Source organism: Callorhinchus milii, unplaced genomic scaffold, assembly GCF_018977255.1.
Source record: "Callorhinchus milii isolate IMCB2004 unplaced genomic scaffold, IMCB_Cmil_1.0 Scaffold1, whole genome shotgun sequence".
In the NCBI taxonomy this organism is placed as follows: domain Eukaryota; kingdom Metazoa; phylum Chordata; class Chondrichthyes; order Chimaeriformes; family Callorhinchidae; genus Callorhinchus; species Callorhinchus milii.
The window spans coordinates 26,797,252-26,813,870 of NW_024704742.1; the positions used below are offsets into that span (position 1 = coordinate 26,797,252).

At 47.5% G+C, this 16,619-nt stretch overlaps 2 protein-coding genes across 5 annotated transcripts in view; one reads left to right on the forward strand and one right to left on the reverse strand.

Moving 5' to 3' along the window:
* The first annotated feature begins 1,102 nt into the window (after positions 1 to 1,102).
* The window catches only part of kiaa0232 (KIAA0232 ortholog), a 60,191-nt gene continuing 44,674 nt past the window's right edge, over positions 1,103 to 16,619 (forward strand). For all 3 annotated transcript variants that reach the window (XM_042338863.1, XM_042338869.1, XM_042338866.1), the window contains exon 1: positions 1,103 to 1,164. The gene's annotated coding sequence lies outside the window, so the exon portion shown is untranslated. The remainder of the gene's footprint in view (positions 1,165 to 16,619) is intronic.
* LOC103181320 (actin-3-like) lies at positions 12,606 to 13,805 on the reverse strand. 2 transcript variants are annotated; one of them, XM_042338877.1, is made up of 2 exons: positions 13,581 to 13,805; positions 12,606 to 13,478 (listed from the first exon to the last, which is right to left on the reverse strand). In XM_042338877.1, the coding sequence occupies exons 1-2, from the start codon at positions 13,722 to 13,724 to the stop codon at positions 12,606 to 12,608; spliced, it is 1,017 nt and encodes a 338-aa protein (XP_042194811.1). In that variant the 5' UTR covers positions 13,725 to 13,805. The 2 variants fall into 2 exon arrangements, with proteins under 2 accessions (XP_042194811.1, XP_007895919.1); XM_007897728.2 differs by having other exon boundaries at positions 12,606 to 13,805.

The following is a 16,619-nucleotide window of genomic DNA, read 5'->3' on the forward strand; positions in this document are numbered from 1 at the left end:
AAATTAAATGAATTGCATTCTCTTATTTCGTACCTTTACTGAAAAGTTAATACGTGAAGAGAGATAATAACCCTTGAAATTGACCTTTTATCGGGGCAAAGTCTCAAAGGCGCCTTACAAAGGTTTATTGCAAAATGTAGTGACTGCGTAGGTTGAAGGTCAATTTGTTTTTAACCCCTCCCTCCCCCCCCACCACCTACACACACACACACACACATTGAGCAACCTCGCTTGATCGAGTCTCTGGTGGCGAGCAGTGTTGCAAGCGAAGACGTCAATCAGCAGTTGCCAGAAATAAATGTACGCTTGTAGCCCAGAGTCCACCAAACACGAGCCCAAACGTAGCCCAACCGCACGCCTTGCCCGCAATGGGTAGCGAACGGTCCAATTTAGGCGAGTGCTTTTCGAAACGGTGCAAGAAAAGATCTTCGAGGAGGAGGAGGAGGAGGAGAAGGAGGGGGGGACGTTTTGCAGGTTTTAATGACTTAGGCACCCGCCCAACGCCGTGTGTTTTCTTTATACACACACACACACACAGTAATAACAACACAAAACCCGCCCCAATTGGGCGTGAACCCGCCCAATCGGCGCCCGCGTGAGCTGCGGGGGGCGGGGGAGCTGCCCATCAGCGGGAGCGGCGCGGGGCTCGCGCGGTGCGGGCGGCGGGCGGGCTCCGGCTCTTGCGTCAGCGCGTCGTTGACGCTGACGCTGACGCTCCGGTCGCCTACGTGCCTTTGCCCTGACGACGGGGGAGAGGGAAGGGGCGGGTGAGGCAGTCAGGCACAGGCGGTGGTGGTGGGGGGGGAGGGGGTGTGTGTGTGTGTGTGGGGAGGGGGGGGGGGGCTGGGCTCGCCTCGCGCTGGTGGAGGGCGGCGGCGGACGTTAGCGGCTCCTCGCAGAGGGCGAGGGGAGCGAAGGAGGCGGAGACGGTGGGAAGTGCCGAGGACGAACACACACATATACACACACACTCACTCACTCACCACACACACACACACGCAGCGGCCCGGCTTCCCGCCCACAGCCACAGCTCCCCGCCGGCCGGGCTCCTCCACAGGGTGGGAGGGAGGGAGGGAGGGAGGGAGCTGCCCCTCCAACTGCCGCCGCCGCCGCCGCTCCTCCTCCTCCTGCTGCTGCTGCTGCTCCTGAGGGGCAAAGAAACGGGTAAATAACCTGAGTGATACTGATGATGGCGGCGCCGGCGGCGGCGGTGGTGGTGGTTGTGAGGCGCGGGGATTGTAACGGCCCCGGGGTGGGTGGGTGGGGGGGGCCTGGGGTCTGGGGGGGCCTGGGGTGGGGGTGTGGGGGGGCCTGGGGTGGGGGTGGGGGGGCTGGGGGGGGGGGGGGGTGTGTGGGGGGGGGTTTGACGAGTGACTGAGAGGCCGCGTCTCGGTCGCTGCTTCTGTTCCTGTCGTCGTGCGATGATGTGGTCGCTCGGCGGGTGGTAACGGGAAGGGGCCGTTGACGCCGGTCGCTTCGCTTCTTCTTCACGCCTTTCGGCCGGAGAGGGGGGGGTGGTGGTGGGGGGTGGGGGGGCCCTCACCGCCCGCCGGTTCAGTGGTGCCGGCTGTCGGGAGGGAGGGGGGGGGCGCGGCGTTTGTGTTCAGAGAGGGAGAGGAGGGGAGTCGGTTGGTTCCCTGACCACAGGGCCCCGCTCGTCGCTGCTGTGATGTGGATTTTTTTTTTGGGTGCGACTTGTTTGGTGTTTTGTTTTTTTTAAAAAAATAAATAAACTCTCCCTCCTCCTCTCCCTCCCTCTCCTCTCCCTCTCCCTCTCTCTCCTCTCCCTCTCCTCCCCCTCCCTCTCCTCTCCCTCTCCTCTCCCCCCCCTCCCTCTCCTCTCCCTCTCCTCCCCTCCCTCTCCTTCCCTCTTCTCCCCCTCCCTCTTCTCCCCTCCCTCTCCTCCCCCTCCCTCTCCCTCCCCCCTCCCTCTCCCCCCTCCCTCTCCTCCCCCTCCCTCTCCCCCCTCCCTCTCCTCCCCTCCTCTCCTCCCCCTCCCTCTCCTCTCCCTCTCCTCCCCTCCCTCTCCTTTCCCTCTCTCCCCTCCTCTCCTTTCCCCTCCTCCCCTCTCCTCTCCTCCCTCCCTCTCCCCCTCCCTCTCCCTCCCCCTCCTCTCCTCCCCCTCCCTCTCCCCCCCTCCCTCTCCCCCCCTCCCTCTCCTCCCCCTCCCTCTCCTCTCCCCCCCCTCCTCTCCTCTCCCCCCTCCCTCTCCTCTCCCTCCCTCTCCCCCCCTCCCTCTCCTCTCCCTCCTCTCCCCCCTCCTCTCCTCCCCCTCCCTCTCCTCTCCTCTCTCTCCCCTCCCTCTCCTCTCCTCTCTCCCTCCCTCTCCTCTCCCTCCCTCTCCTCTCCCCCCCTCCCTCTCCCTCCCTCCCTCTCCTCCCCTCCCTCTCTCTCTCCTCTCTCTCCCTCTCCTCTCTCTCTCCTCTCCCTCTCCTCTCCCTCTCTCCTCTCCCTCTCACTCTCCTCTCCCTCTCCTCTCCCTCTCTCTCCTCCCTCCCTCTCCCTCTCTATCTCCTCTCCCCCTCTCCCTCTCCTCCTCTCCCTCTCCCTCCCTCTCCTCTCCCTCTCCCTCTCCTCTCCCTCTCCCTCTCCTCTCCCTCTCCCTCTCCTCTCCCTCTCCTCTCCCTCTCACTCTCCTCTCCCTCTCACTCTCCTCCCCCTCACTCTCCTCTCCCTCTCTCCTCTCCCTCTCACTCCACTCCCCTCTCCTCTCCCTCTCCTCTCCCTCTCTCTCCTCCCCCTCCCTCTCCCTCTCTCTCCTCTCCCCCTCCCTCTCCTCCCTCTCCTCTCCCTCTCCCTCCCTCTCCTCCCCCCCTCCCTCTCCTCTCCCCCCCTCCCTCTCCTCCCCCCTCCCTCTCCTCTCCTCCCCCTCCCTCTCCTCTCCCTCTCCTCCCCCTCCCTCTCCTCTCCCTCTCCCTCTCCTCTCCCTCTCCTCCCCCTCCCTCTCCTCTCCCTCTTCTCTCCCTCCCTCTCCCTCTCCCTCTCTCCCCCTCCTTCCCTCCCCCCTTCTTCTTCCCCTCCCCCCCTCTCTCTTGCCCCTCACTCCTCTTCCTCGCCATCCCTCTTCCACTGTTCCCCTTCCCTCTTCTTTCTCCCCCTCCCTCTCCTTCCCCCCTCCCTCTTCTTCCTCTCCCCTCCCTCTTCTTCCTACCCCCTTCCTCTTCTTCACCCCCTCCCTCCCTCTCCCTTTCTCTTCCTCCTCTCCTTCCACCTCCTCCCTCTTCCTCTCTCTCCTTCCTCCCCCTCCCTCTTTCTCCTCCTCTTCCTCCTTCTCTCTTCTTCCTTCCCTCTTCTTCCTCCTTCCCGCTTCTTCCCTCTTTTTCCTCCTTCCTCCTCCTTCTTCCTCCCTGATCTCCCTCTTCCACCTTCCTCCCACCACCCTCCCCTTTCCTCTCATACCCCTTCCTTTTCCTCCCATCCTCCCTTCTCCTCCCGCCTCCCTCCTTTCTCTTCCCCTCTTCTCTTTTCTATTCCTCCCCTCCCTCTTCTTCCTCCCCTCCCTCTCTTACTCTTCCTCTGTTCCCTCTAACCCCATCCTGCTTCCTCTTCGTCCGCTCCCTCTATCCCCCTCTTCTCCTCCTTCCTCCCCCTCCTTCTTGTTCCTCTCCCCCTATCTTTTCTCCCTCTCCCTCACTCTTTCTCCCTCTTCCTTCCCTCTTCCTCTCTCCCTGCCGCTCCCCTCCCCCTCCCTCTTTCTCCCTCTTGTAACCTCTTCCTCCTCCCTTCCTCTTCTTCCTCCTCCCTCCCTCGTCTTCCCCCCTCCCTCCCTCGTCTTCCCCCCTCCCTCCCTCGTCTTCCCCCCTCCCTCCCTCGTCTTCCCCTCCCCCTCCCTCTTTCTCCCTCCCTCTTTCTCCCTTCCTCTTTCTCCCTCCCTCTCCATCTCTCCCCGTCCCTTCTTCATCTCCCTACCGCTTCCTTATTCCTCCCGCTTCTTCCTCCCGCTTCTTCCTCCCGCTCTTCTCCCACCCCTCCCCCCTCTTCTACCCCACCCTCTTCTAAACCCCCTCTTCTCCCACCCCTCCTCCCTCTTCCCACTCCTCTTCTAAACCCCCTCCTCTCCCACCCCTCCTCCCTCTTCCCACTCCTCTTTCCCCTTCCTCCTCTCTCTGCCCCTCCCACTTTCTCCCTCTATCCCCTCCCTCTTCTTTCCTCTGCGCCTCCCTCTTCTCTCCGCTCCCCCCACTCCCTTCCTCTCTCCCTCACCCCCCCCTTCTTCCTGCCTCTCTCCACCAAGCCCCTCCCTCCACACCTCCTTTGGCCTCTGGGATCCCTCCCCCACTTCAAACTGATTTGTAATCGAGTATTTTATATCAGTTATAATAGAAAGCTATAGTGTACTTTTTAAAGAATTTCATTGTTTTTTTACAGTTTACAAACGCTGTGTCGTCTTTAATGTGATAACTTTTTTGGGTGTGGTTGTTTGCATTTGCGGAACTGTACAGAGACGGTCATGACAAAGCAGGTTTAACTTGCAGCAATGTATCAGGAAAGAAAGACTGTGACATTCACTTTCTGCTTCAATGTGATACTGTAGTATCTTGGCATTTTCAAGTTTCACTGTAAGTTTTATGCTTAAAATGGTCTTAAGCAACTAAGGTGACCTAATAGTGTCAATGGTGGTTCTATTTACGCAACTTATGAAGATATCACTTTTCTTATGGAAGAACATCTCAAAGTACACTGAGATACTCTTTTAATTACCCGATTCAATACTAATTGGAAGTGTTGTCTCATTTTCATTTTGCTAAAATAATACAGTGCATCATTAACTTTAGTGGCAGTCCATTGCAATTCTCCAGGATGTTTCATACATTTTATAGTTTTGGGAAAACTATCAGAACATGAACATTAGAAATTGATTGTTAGAAATTTGTGGTGTGGTTGCACTCTTACCTTTGGATAGGAACATTGTGGATTTGAGTTCTATGTTGCAACTTGGAGCTCACAGTCTTGGTGACAATCCAGGAACACCCAGTGGGTGGGTGGGGAAAAGCAATGGATTTTTGGATGTACCAATTTAACAATAATCGTTGCATTTGATATGGTGCCTTTTCATGTCAGGAGGACATTTCAAAATGTATCACAGGATTTAATGTGTAACACGGCAGCCTAGTTGTGCCCAACAGTGTCCCGCAGCTGTGGAGTGAATGAAATTATCAATTTTATTTGTGGGGTTTTTGAGAACAGAACATTAGGAGAAATTCCCTTCTCTTTTCAAGCAGTGCCATGGGAACTTTAATGTTCATCCGGACCAAGCAGGTGGGACCTTGGCTTAGTGTCTCATCCGATGGACAGCACTGACAAGGCAACACGACACCTGCACGACACTGGAGTGTTAGCGTTGACAGGGCTTGAACCCTTAACCTCTGATTAAGAGGCAAGAACCTTACCAATTGAGCCAGTCTGATAGCCATGAGACTATTTTCAGTCTTGAAAGGGGATGACCTTCCATATATAACATTTTAAATAGGATTGAAAAAGTAAACCCAGATTAATACGTTAGGATGTACCAAGAAAGTAGGTGAGGACATAGGTTTAAGGGGCAATTTAACGGCAAACATTGGGAAGCATTTTGTTTCTCAGTGGGTGATTACCAACTATAACAAGTGGTTGAGGTCAGGATGCTGGACTCATTTAAAAAGGTAGGAGGACAGTGCGTATTCTGGAAGGCTGAAATCAAATTTGACCAGATCCTGTGACAAACTGCAATTGTGTCGAACAAGGTTCCCCAACACTGTTCAAAAAGGGAGGTTCCTCCAGAACCTGATCAACAATCTTAAAGATAAATTCACTTCATTTGCTGTTTTGGGGTCATTTTTGTGCAGAAAACTGTGAGGTCATGGAAGTTGTATGGAAAATGTAGGTCACTTGTTTGGTTGCTTCATCCTCCGCCCTCCCGACAGAGTTTTGTGGATTCAAGCTGCAAAATGAGAGCTCATTCAACGTTTGAGATAGGATGAGCATTAACCATGGGACCAGATAAACTGCTACGGAGTCCTGTAACAGTTTACCTAAGCACTCGCCTTGCAAGCGAGAGGACCCGAGTTCGATTCCCGACAAGGTGAAATATTGGGCATGTTTTCTTACTCCACACACCTCTGTTTACCTAGCAATAAGTAGGAACTCAGAAATAGAGGTCCCAGACTTTTTCGCCTCAAAGATTGAAAATATCTGCTTGGCTGCGTTGTCCTCCTCCACCCTTCATGTCCCCTTCCACCCCATACAGACCATCCACACCGCCTTTTCCTTCCGCCACGGCTCCTGAAACTCCCTCCTCCCACTCAACCACAATCACCCGCATGAAGTTCACCACCTGCTGTCTCGATCCCTTCCCCACCCAACTGCTGGTCACTCAACTCCGCCTCCTCATACCCCCCTGCTGGCTGACACAGACGACCAGTTTCTCTCCTCGGGCTCTGTTCTATGCCGCCTGAAAACCGCTGTTATCACACCCCTCCTTAAAAAAACCCATCCTCAATCGCTCTAATCTCTCACACTACCGTTCCATTTGCACCCCTTCCTTGCTAAAGTCCAAGGAACGCATTGTTGCAGGTCTACTTTGGTCACACCTCTCCCTCCACTCCCTCCTCGAGCCCCTGCAGTCTGCTTTTCGTCCTGCCCACAACACAGAGACAGCGCTTGTCAAAGCCACAAACGACATCCTCTATCTGTGACCAGGGATCCATCTGTCTCCTCATCCTCCTGGATCTCTTTACTGCGTTCGACACAGTCAACCACGGCATCCTCCTCCACTGCCTCTCCTCCCTCATCCACCTTAGTGGGACCTCACTCGCATGGTTCGAGTCCTACTTAACAAACTGCCTCCACTTCATCTCGGCAAATGGTTTCTCCTCCCGCACCGCCCGGTCACCTGTGGGGTACCCTGGGGCTCCATCCTTGGCCACCTTCTTTGCTCATCTATATGCTCCCTCTTGACGATGTTATCCACAGACTTCCACATGTATGCAGATGACGCACAGATCTACTTTGCCTCCTCCGGCATCGAGTCCAGGTCCACCAATGTTCTATCAGCTTGTTTGGCAGACATCAGTGCCTGGATCAGTGCAAACTTCCTGCAGCTGATTGTGGGGAAGACGGAAGCCAAACTCTGGCTTCCATCAATGTCAACACAACAAGATTCCATTTATAAAGCGCCTTTCACGTCAGGAGGACGTCCCAAGGCGCTGTCTTCACTCCTGTGGATCAAACCCCTCAACTGCCCTAGGCTCTCTCTCAGACTCACCAAACCAGGTGCAATCTAGGCGTCCAGTTCGACCCCCAGCTGTTCTTCCTCTCCCAAATCCAGTCCCTAACCGGGACCACCTTCCTCCACCTCCCATCAAGTTGCTCACCTCCAACCGTATCTTATCCCAAATGCAGCCAAAACCCTTGTGCATGCGTTTGTCACCTCCCACCTGAATTACTCAAATGCACACTTCACCATTCTCCCCAGCTCCACTATTCAAAAAATCCAGCTAATTCAAAACTCTGCTGTCCGCATTCTTACCCGGACCAAACTCCATACCCCCATCTCGCCAGTTCTGGCCAGGCTCCACTGGCTCCCCATCACTGAACGGATCGATTTCAAGATGCTCACACTCATGTTCAAATCCATTCACTCTCCTGGCACTCTCCAACCTCCTCACTCCCCAATCCATCGCCCGGCACCTCTGCCTGACTGGCATCCACTTCCTATTTGTCCTCCGCACCCTCTGCTCCACCATTGAGATTGCGCTTTCAGCCACTATGCCCCGAAACTGTGGAACACTCCCTCAATCCCTCTGCCTTGCCCGTTTTCAAGTCCCACCTGAAAACCTTGCTTTTCGACCGTGCTTATGGTCACCTCGCCCCATCTCCCCTGGCTCTGAGTCGGGCTTCACAACTGTTAGGGGCTCTGAGGCGCCAGCCTGCGTGGAGGGCGCTATATAAGTGCAAGATGTTGTTGGTTCTGTGTTAATGTAGTTGGATTGGAAGGAAGACTGTGAATTTCATCACACAGACATTTTCCCAAACGTGGAATCTACTCTTGCAATCAAAGTTTGGGATAGATACCATGGGAAGATATTCAAAAACATTGGTAGATAATTTGTGTTTTAGGTTGATATTACTCTGCAGTTACATTAGCTCCATTTTGAAGCGAGCAGTTACATTGACCACCTTCATGGTGAAGGGAAATTCAAACAAATCAAATTCTATTTTCTTTGCTTTAAAGTTTTTAAAACATCTGGAGAACTGAGTGTGAAAAAGGCTGATTTTTGCAGAATCATACCATTCGGAAGACAATAAGGAAATTGGTTGCCAATAGTAGTGAGTGTTAGAAAGTGGCCAAAGTTGCTTTCTTGCAGTTCTCGCCCACAGTTGAAGCTTCAACTCAAACTCACGCACATGGCTATACAGCAATGTGACAAATTGATTGCACACTTGAAGATACGTTTTCAGAATATTGAAGTGCTCAATCAAGTACATCAGAAATGCCAGGTTGTAGACCAATATTCATTTGACAACTCAGGTGTATTAGAATGTGAAACATGCAGAAGGCAGATTTATCTAAGCCTTGAATGTGTAGAAACATTTCAAAATTGTATCACAACTCAACCAGCGAACCTCTGAACTGCACTGAATATAGACTGTTCAGTTCTTTCAGTAGGCTGAAATATTCTTGAGCATGGATGAAATTTACGATGTCTATTTTCTTCACTATTTTCCGACAAATATATTAACGAACAATGCATTAGTACGATGTGAATTGGAACAATGAGTTTTACAAACACAAAGTTTGTAAAAAAATATATATTTGATGTTGTAAATTCTAATATTCAATTATAAATTTAATATTGTAAAATGTTTAGAGAGAAAGTCAAATACTTCATATAGGAAGCTGTATTGTATTTAATGCAATAAATATATCATTTATATTAAAGAAAAGGCAAATGAACTGCTTCATAAACTTAACATTTGCCAAATTCAGTGCTATAGATTGCAGATAATTGCCCTGTTCCTATCTGACCCAGTGCCATTATTATATATTTTCCAATGGCTTACCTGGGCTCAACGGCTTTCCCGCTCAGTGCTGCTAAAGTCATTTTTGATGCATCGTAGGGTTCTAACCCTCATCCTCTAATTCTCATCTATACACTGCCCCTTAATGACATTCTTAACAAACATGGAGTTAGCTTTTACGATGTAACAAGAACATAAGCTTGAAATGTATATAAACTCTTGACCTTTGTGTCTAGTACTAAATGAGGTATGAGTAAGATGAGTTGGTGTGCATTGTTTTATCACCAAAACAGATTGTGCATAATCTATTGCACAATCATTTTTTTCCCCACAGTTTCTATATTTAATCACAGGTATTGCTTTGTAGCCTCTAAACTGATTAAAGTAAAAGGGGTCAATTGAATTCTGAGTGGTGTGATACATTTGAGTGAAAACCTGCAATACAAAGATGTAACGTATCCAAATGCTTGAGTCTATAGTACAACAGAGTCGCGATTAAATCTTTGTTAGAGTACTTTTCTTAGGAAGAAGTATTGTACTTAATTATATTTCCACCTGTTTGGATGTACAGTAGCCCGGCAAGTTGTACAGAAGAAACCCTTTATAATACACATAATGACATGGTTTAGTTTGTAACGCGATTGAGTTATGAACCATGATATTTTCTAAAAATCTAAATTCCTGACATTGCCCAAATCCATTGTTTTACAAACGTGCCGGTGCAATAACAGATGCACCCGAATTAAGTTGCTGACTTTACGTGCAAATGTGTTAACTTGATTGGTGACTTCACCATGTGGATGCAGATTGCAATTCTATGGCCCCCCCCAACTATACTTATAATATAATAATCAGTAGTTTGATTGATCAGTTTCTGCAGATGAGTTTTAACATTATTTTGGCTCTTATATTCACCAACAAAAGTTATATGTATTGCAGTTTTATAGCCTATATATTATAACCCACACCTTTTAATACGATTATATGGAATTTAATGCAATCTTGCATATTTCAAACCTTTCTAAACATTCCCCTGAAACCAATAATGCATATTATTATATAATATATTTGTATTCTTACCTGTTTGAAATATGCTTGTTAACAAAAAAAACTTAATTCGCTCACGAGGGAGAAGGGAATAGGAGGGTCCGGCTTGTGTGCAAAATCTGTCATGGAGTTTGTAGGTCAGATGGCCGTGTGGCATTCCATATTGTCTCATAGTAAACTCTGCACTCCCATCACCCCAGTGCATGCCAAGCTCCACTGGCTCCCTATTGCAGAACAGATCAATTTCAAGATCCTCACTCTTACGTATAAATCAATTTATGCCGTGGCACCTCCCTACCTCCCGACATGCTTACGCTACCCTTCTCTACCATCAGCAGCCGTGCTTTCAGCCACTAAGCCCCAAGACTTTGGAATTCCCTGCCTCAATCTTTCTTGCACCCTGCTTCTCTGACTTCAGATCACATCTGAAAACCTTTTTGACCGCCTCTATGGTCACCTCCTCTTGCCCCCTTGCTCGACATCAAGCTCCACCACGCTTAAGCGGTTCAAGATGCTATCATACTATGTAATTCTATGTAACAGGAGCAGTTTGTACCTGGTAGCTATGGTCACTTTAAACTGGATCTGCATTTATTGTACCTGTAATGATAATATTGCAAGAAATACATTTTCGCAACTCAAGATTGGTATATTGCTTTTAAGTAGATGTTGAAATGAGTTATTGTTATATTTAAAACATTACCAAAAATTGATTTATTTCATAGGGATGCACATTCAAACTACAATTCAAAATTTGTATTTATGAGCAAAAAATAGTGATACCACTTTTTGCATTATGAAATAATTATAATAATAATCCTTGCATTTGATACAGCTCTTTTCACGCCGGGAGGACGTCCCAAAGCGCTTCATAGAACACATTGTAAAGTGAATTGGCTGTATATTTGTGGGCGAATGCGGCAGCCAATTGCGCACAGCAATGTCCCACAAACAGTCGTAGATTGAAAATGACCAATTTATTATTGTTTTGGGTTTTGGAGGGATTATTATTAGTCGTGTGGAGTAAGGAAACTTGCCCAAGGTCTCGCCCTCTGCCTGGAATTGAACTCAGGTCTCACTTGCAAAGCGAGTGCTTTTACCATTGAGTTCCAGGACTCCACTAAGAACAGGTTCAAGCTGTTTTCTTCTCTCAGTACAGTCTGTTCTTGTATAGTAATTTGTCATATTAGTAGCAGTTTGGTTTTTTATCAAATTTAATAAGAGGCTACATCTTATTTCAAAAATCAGTTGTTCAAAATCACGTACATATTTAAAATGTGGAATTAAGAGGACAAAATATTGCACAGCATTTAAGTTAACCTGTTTTATTTACTCAGACTGGTTCCCTTTTTTAAATTTATATTTTTGTGTCCATAAACACTACCATTGTTTAATTTGTGAGTCTGAAGGATAGATACCATTGTGGCGAGCGTAACACGAAAATAGACAATAACTGAACCATATTTTAAGATGGTATAGAAATGTGCAACTAAAACTAATAGTATAAATTGAAGCATGAAGATTCAAAGTTAGGGTAGACTACAGAGACGTTTGTATAACTGTGCATTGTGATGGCTTATCATTCAGCCAAGGAGTAGTGACAACATAGAATCCCAAAAATTAATGTGGAAACATTTTGAAAATTCAGACTTTAGCCACAGGTTGAAGAAAATATGTAAAAGTTACCCGGTAGATGAACTACACTTCTTTCTTACTAAAAACATTTTTCTACTTGTCTGAGTTGGTAGCACTAACCTCTCGGTCAGAACGTGCAAACCACAGGTAAGTTCACCATCCAGGCTGATACTCCAGCATAATACTGGATGAGCACTGCACCGTCAGAAGTGCCAAGTGCTTTCATCTGAAGCATTAAAAGAGGGGTGCTGTTTGGGTAGATGTTAACAATCCCATGGCACTGTAGTATGGTACACTGACTGACAATCCTGCAGATAATTCACTTCCTGGGTACTTGTGGGACCTGCTGTATGTAAAATGGCTGCTTTGTTTGCCTGCAATTTCAGTCTCCACACGTAACAGAAATTCTCCTACATTTTGATATTATAAGCACTGTATCAAATACAAAGATTAATATTACTCTGTAAATTTATTATTTTGGGCGAGGCTATTTGATACAAAGTACATTTATTATTTTGAAAGTTCAATACATAGCTGAGCATCAACACTGTTGTACAGTATTTCTAAAACATTAGTCAATGAAGTAAGAGTAGTATTTTTAATTTTTTTATTTACTTTGTTATATAACAATGCTTTTTAAATTTACAGACTAAGTTTACAGCTTGTTAGCTAGCGGTGATTTAGTGATTCTCACCTAAATTATGAATTTGGCAGCATAGCTTATTTAGGATCAAATTTTCTCTAGATTTGTTCTTGGGCTCCAGGTAAGATGTAGATTCCTGTGAATATGCTCACAATTGCTAACAAGAAAATCCAGTTACTTAAGTTCACCCATCACTCAAAATACTTTGAATTTTGGACTATTTATTTCAGTTTAATCATAAATGTTGAATGTTTAATCACAACAGTCATATAAATAGTTCCTAAAAGCACCTTTTGTTAATGATAGCTGGTCCACATTCTCGGTAATCATTAGCAGTGACCCACATATCCTTAAACGCTGTCAGACTGGTTAAGATTGAGGCTCCCATCCAAACAGAATAGTTCCTGTTTGGTGGTGCGATGACTTTCACTTGTACTCCACTGGGGGTTTGCAATTTGATCTCCTTCAGCAGCCTTTCTTCCAGACCTGGAAAAAGAGTGCAACCACCAGAGAGTAATATGTTGCTAAATAAATCTCTGCGTAAGACTTTATCAAATTTTAAAATACTATTGCAGATCAGTTTGTGAATTCCAGGTTCTTCTAAACCCATGTTGACTGGTGTAAAAAGTGATTCTGGAGCTCTAAAGAGCTCCTTTTGGATCATGGTCACATTTCCATCAGGGAGCGTGTACTCCTGTTGAATATCTTCTACGTTCTTCTTATTTTCTACCTTTGGATCGAGAGCAATATAGCAAAGTGTTTCCTTGATGTTCTCAAATATTTCTTTATGTATTGTAGTTGAAAAGTTGTGTCCATTTTCCAACAAGAGTCTCCTTACATGTTCAGTGATATCATTCCCAGCCAATTTAAGTCTTTTAACGGCGTCAGGGAGGTAGTAGCCCTCATAAATGGGTACAGCATCAGTTATTCCAGAACCACTGTCTAGGACTATTCCTCTAGTGCGTCCCGATGCATAGAGTGCCAAAGTTCCAGGGATAGCTATGTACATAGCAGGTACGTTAAAACCCTCAAACATGATCTCGGCCATCTTTTCTCTATTACGGAAAGGAGTCAGCGGAGCTGCAGTCATCAAAACTGGTCTTTCTTTTGATTTGATATGAAGCTCAAATGAATAAACGTGTCTCCAAAGCTTCTCCATATCCTCCCAGGAGGTTATTATGCCACGTTCAATTGGGTACCTTAAGGACAAGAATTCTCTTTTATCTTGAGCTTTTTTCCCAAAATAATATTCTGCGTGGCCAGCCTCTCGCGTACATCCTTTGGCTTTGGAGGTACCCACAACGGATGGTATGACTGAGGCTGGGAAGCTGTCTCCAACTAACCCAGATTTGCAGAACCCAGAGCCGCTATCTATGATTACAGTGGTAATGTCCATCATTTGATAATTTCAGGCAATCTTGATACCTTGAGTGAAGAATGTCTAAATATTTGACCAATAATGTACACAGTAGACCACAAAACCTCCTCTGTACATGCAAATACACTGTCATTGCAACTCCAGATGAATACTTAATGCAGTACAGTTGGTTGCAATCAAATGACACAACAATTGGTATCTATGTGATGAGTGAAAAGAGCCACTTCATAAACCTGACCCTTCGTTGACCTATGACTCAATGGCTAAATGCGCAGGAACAAATGAGCAGTTTGTGTACGTTCGTGTCTATTGACCCACCATACTAAGAAAAAGGTTTCATGTGTTTTTTTAAGGGAGGTGGAATGCCTTGTGAGATAGTGAGGAAGCTTCTGCTAATATCATGAGATGTTGAGTCGATCTCCAGTTAAATATAAAATTAGCCCACAGATGGAAACTATTTAACATAATTGATTAGAAACGAGTTCTTTTGCTTTATGGACCTGGGTTTGAATCAAGCCGGGACTAATAGAATAAAGGAACATTCTTAGCTATAGCTACAAATGGAAACCAACTGGGCATCCTGAAATCAGTTTGGTTGGTTATGTAATAGGAATGTTTGGTGTTTCATGCCATCTGTAACTTTTCTGCTCTCAATGTAGTGGTTTACAGTAAACCTCAATACATCATATCAGTTTGGACCACACATTTAATATGACAAGCAAAGTATGAGTTGTGTTACACTGGCATAAGTGGTATAATTTATGACTTGTGTAAAGTTATGTATAAGTCAGATTTTATATAACTAACACACAACAGATACAGTATACGTGGATTGTACAATATTTACTAGTGAATCAAGGCAAGGTTTCTGTACCGTGTTTAGCCCATGCATATTAAAGTTATGGTAGCTCATTGTTTCTATATACAGGACTGCACGGTACTGTTCTGTGACAAAAACATATACTGTACGATGAATGGCACAACCAAACGTGTTTCAAAACAGAACTGTTTTATTAGGCTATAAATTCTTACAAAGATTGTTTAACATGGAGCAAGGTGGTCCAACCTTTTGGCGACTGAGGAACGGATGCCCTGTTTGAGAATCATGAAATGCTGCCCTTACTTCCCTCTCTCTTTCTCTCTCTCTCTCTCTCTCGCTCTCTCAATGACTCTCTCACCCTCTCTCCCTTCCCCTCTTGTGTTTCTCTCTTCCCTCTCCCTCAGTCACTCTCTGTCCTCTCTCCCTCCCTCTCTCTCTTTCTCAATCAGCCGCGCGTTCGTGTGCAGGAACAGCTGTCAGAAATTGAGCCGCGCAGTTGTTTGAGAAAGAGAGAGAGAGGTCCTCCCAACCGGCAACTCTCGGCGCTGCCCTGAGAGGACAGTGCGCAAGCGAGAGAGGCAGTGGGCGGCCTGAAGTTTTTCTCTTTCTTCTCTTGCACGATGATGTTGATGTTGGCCCCCAGAAGGAAAAGCGTGGTCTCCTTGGAGATGAACTGGCTCCAAGGTGATGTTTGGCGACGGAATGTTGGAATGGAGCCCACTCTCTGTGGTGGTCTCAGTAGTCCACTATCTAAGCCATGTGGGTCCACAGGTCTCCAGAGCACTGCTGATGACAGCACAGGCAGACTTGGAAGAGCAGACCAGTCATTGGGGTAGGGACTCTACCCGCTCAGCTCCCACTAACCCTGGAAGCGAAGGCCCTAATAGTTAGGGTGGTCCTAGCTGGATAAGGGATGGGAAAGCTTGCCAGATAGTGCTCTTCATTGCAAGCCATGTGGTTTTACCTAGTTAGACTCCAGCAGTAGCCCACGCACTCTGAGGTCCCCAAACCTTGATTCTTGCCAACCTTTGCCTAATACTTTGCAGAATTAGGTAAGCAGTTTGCTGTTCTCCATGGAAAGAGTGCGCATTCCAACAAACATCTCTGGTATTTCCATGTGTAGCTGGGAAACATGGAATTCTGTTTGGTTTGGATACTCTTAAGCAAGATGAAAGGTTTCTGCATTTGCCAGACATTCGGCTGACCNAAAAAAACCACTCAAAACCTATGTGTGTGTATATATATATATTTTCCAACAGGGGTTACTGGATAATTATTAGTAGTGAGAACTGTTTGATTTTTTTTCACTTTTCTCACACCAGAGAGAACCTGGGATTAATGATTTATATGACTTTTATTATACTGTGGAAATATTATTAATATTAATGATCCTTGCATTTGATATTGTGCCTTATCCTGTTGTCGAGACAACAACAACAACAACAAGATTCCATTTATAAAGCGCCTTTCACGTCAGGAGGACGTCCCAAGGCGCTGCACAGTTGGGTCATGACCCGAGCAGGGGGGAAATGGTCAGGGTGAGGGGAGGGAAGGGAGGGAGCGAGGAGGGGGGAAATGGTCAGGGTGAGGGGAGGGAAGGGAGGGAGCGAGGAGGGGGAAGAGAGTCGAGAGGGGAGCTGAAGGCACGGTCAAAGAGAAAGGTTTTGAGACCGGCCTTGAAGGAGGAAAGGGAGGAAGCAAGGCGAAGGCACTGGGGGATAGAGTTCCAGAGCCTGGGGGCTGAGAGGCTGAAGGCCCGACCACCGATGGTAGGGCGGTTGGGGCGGGGGACGTGGAGCAGACCGGAGCCAGAGGAACGGAGGGTACGGGCAGGTAGGTAGGGGGATAGTAGGTTGGAGAGGTAGGAGGGAGCAAGGCCGTGAATGGCCTTGTAGGTGAGGATGAGGATCTTGAAATCAATCCTCTGGGGGATGGGGAGCCAGTGGAGGCGAGCGAGGGTGGGAGTGATGTGGTCCCGAAGCCTGGTGCGGGACAGTACACGAGCTGCAGAGTTCTGAATGACCTGCAGCTTGTGGAGGGAGGTGGCGGGAAGGCCGGCGAGGAGAGAGTTCCCATAGTCCAGCCTTGAGGTGACA

What these genes read in the sequence shown, in the direction of transcription:
- LOC103181320 (XM_007897728.2), bottom strand. Translation starts at nt 13,724, where the DNA reads ATGATGGACATTACCACTGTAATCATAGATAGCGGCTCTGGGTTCTGC.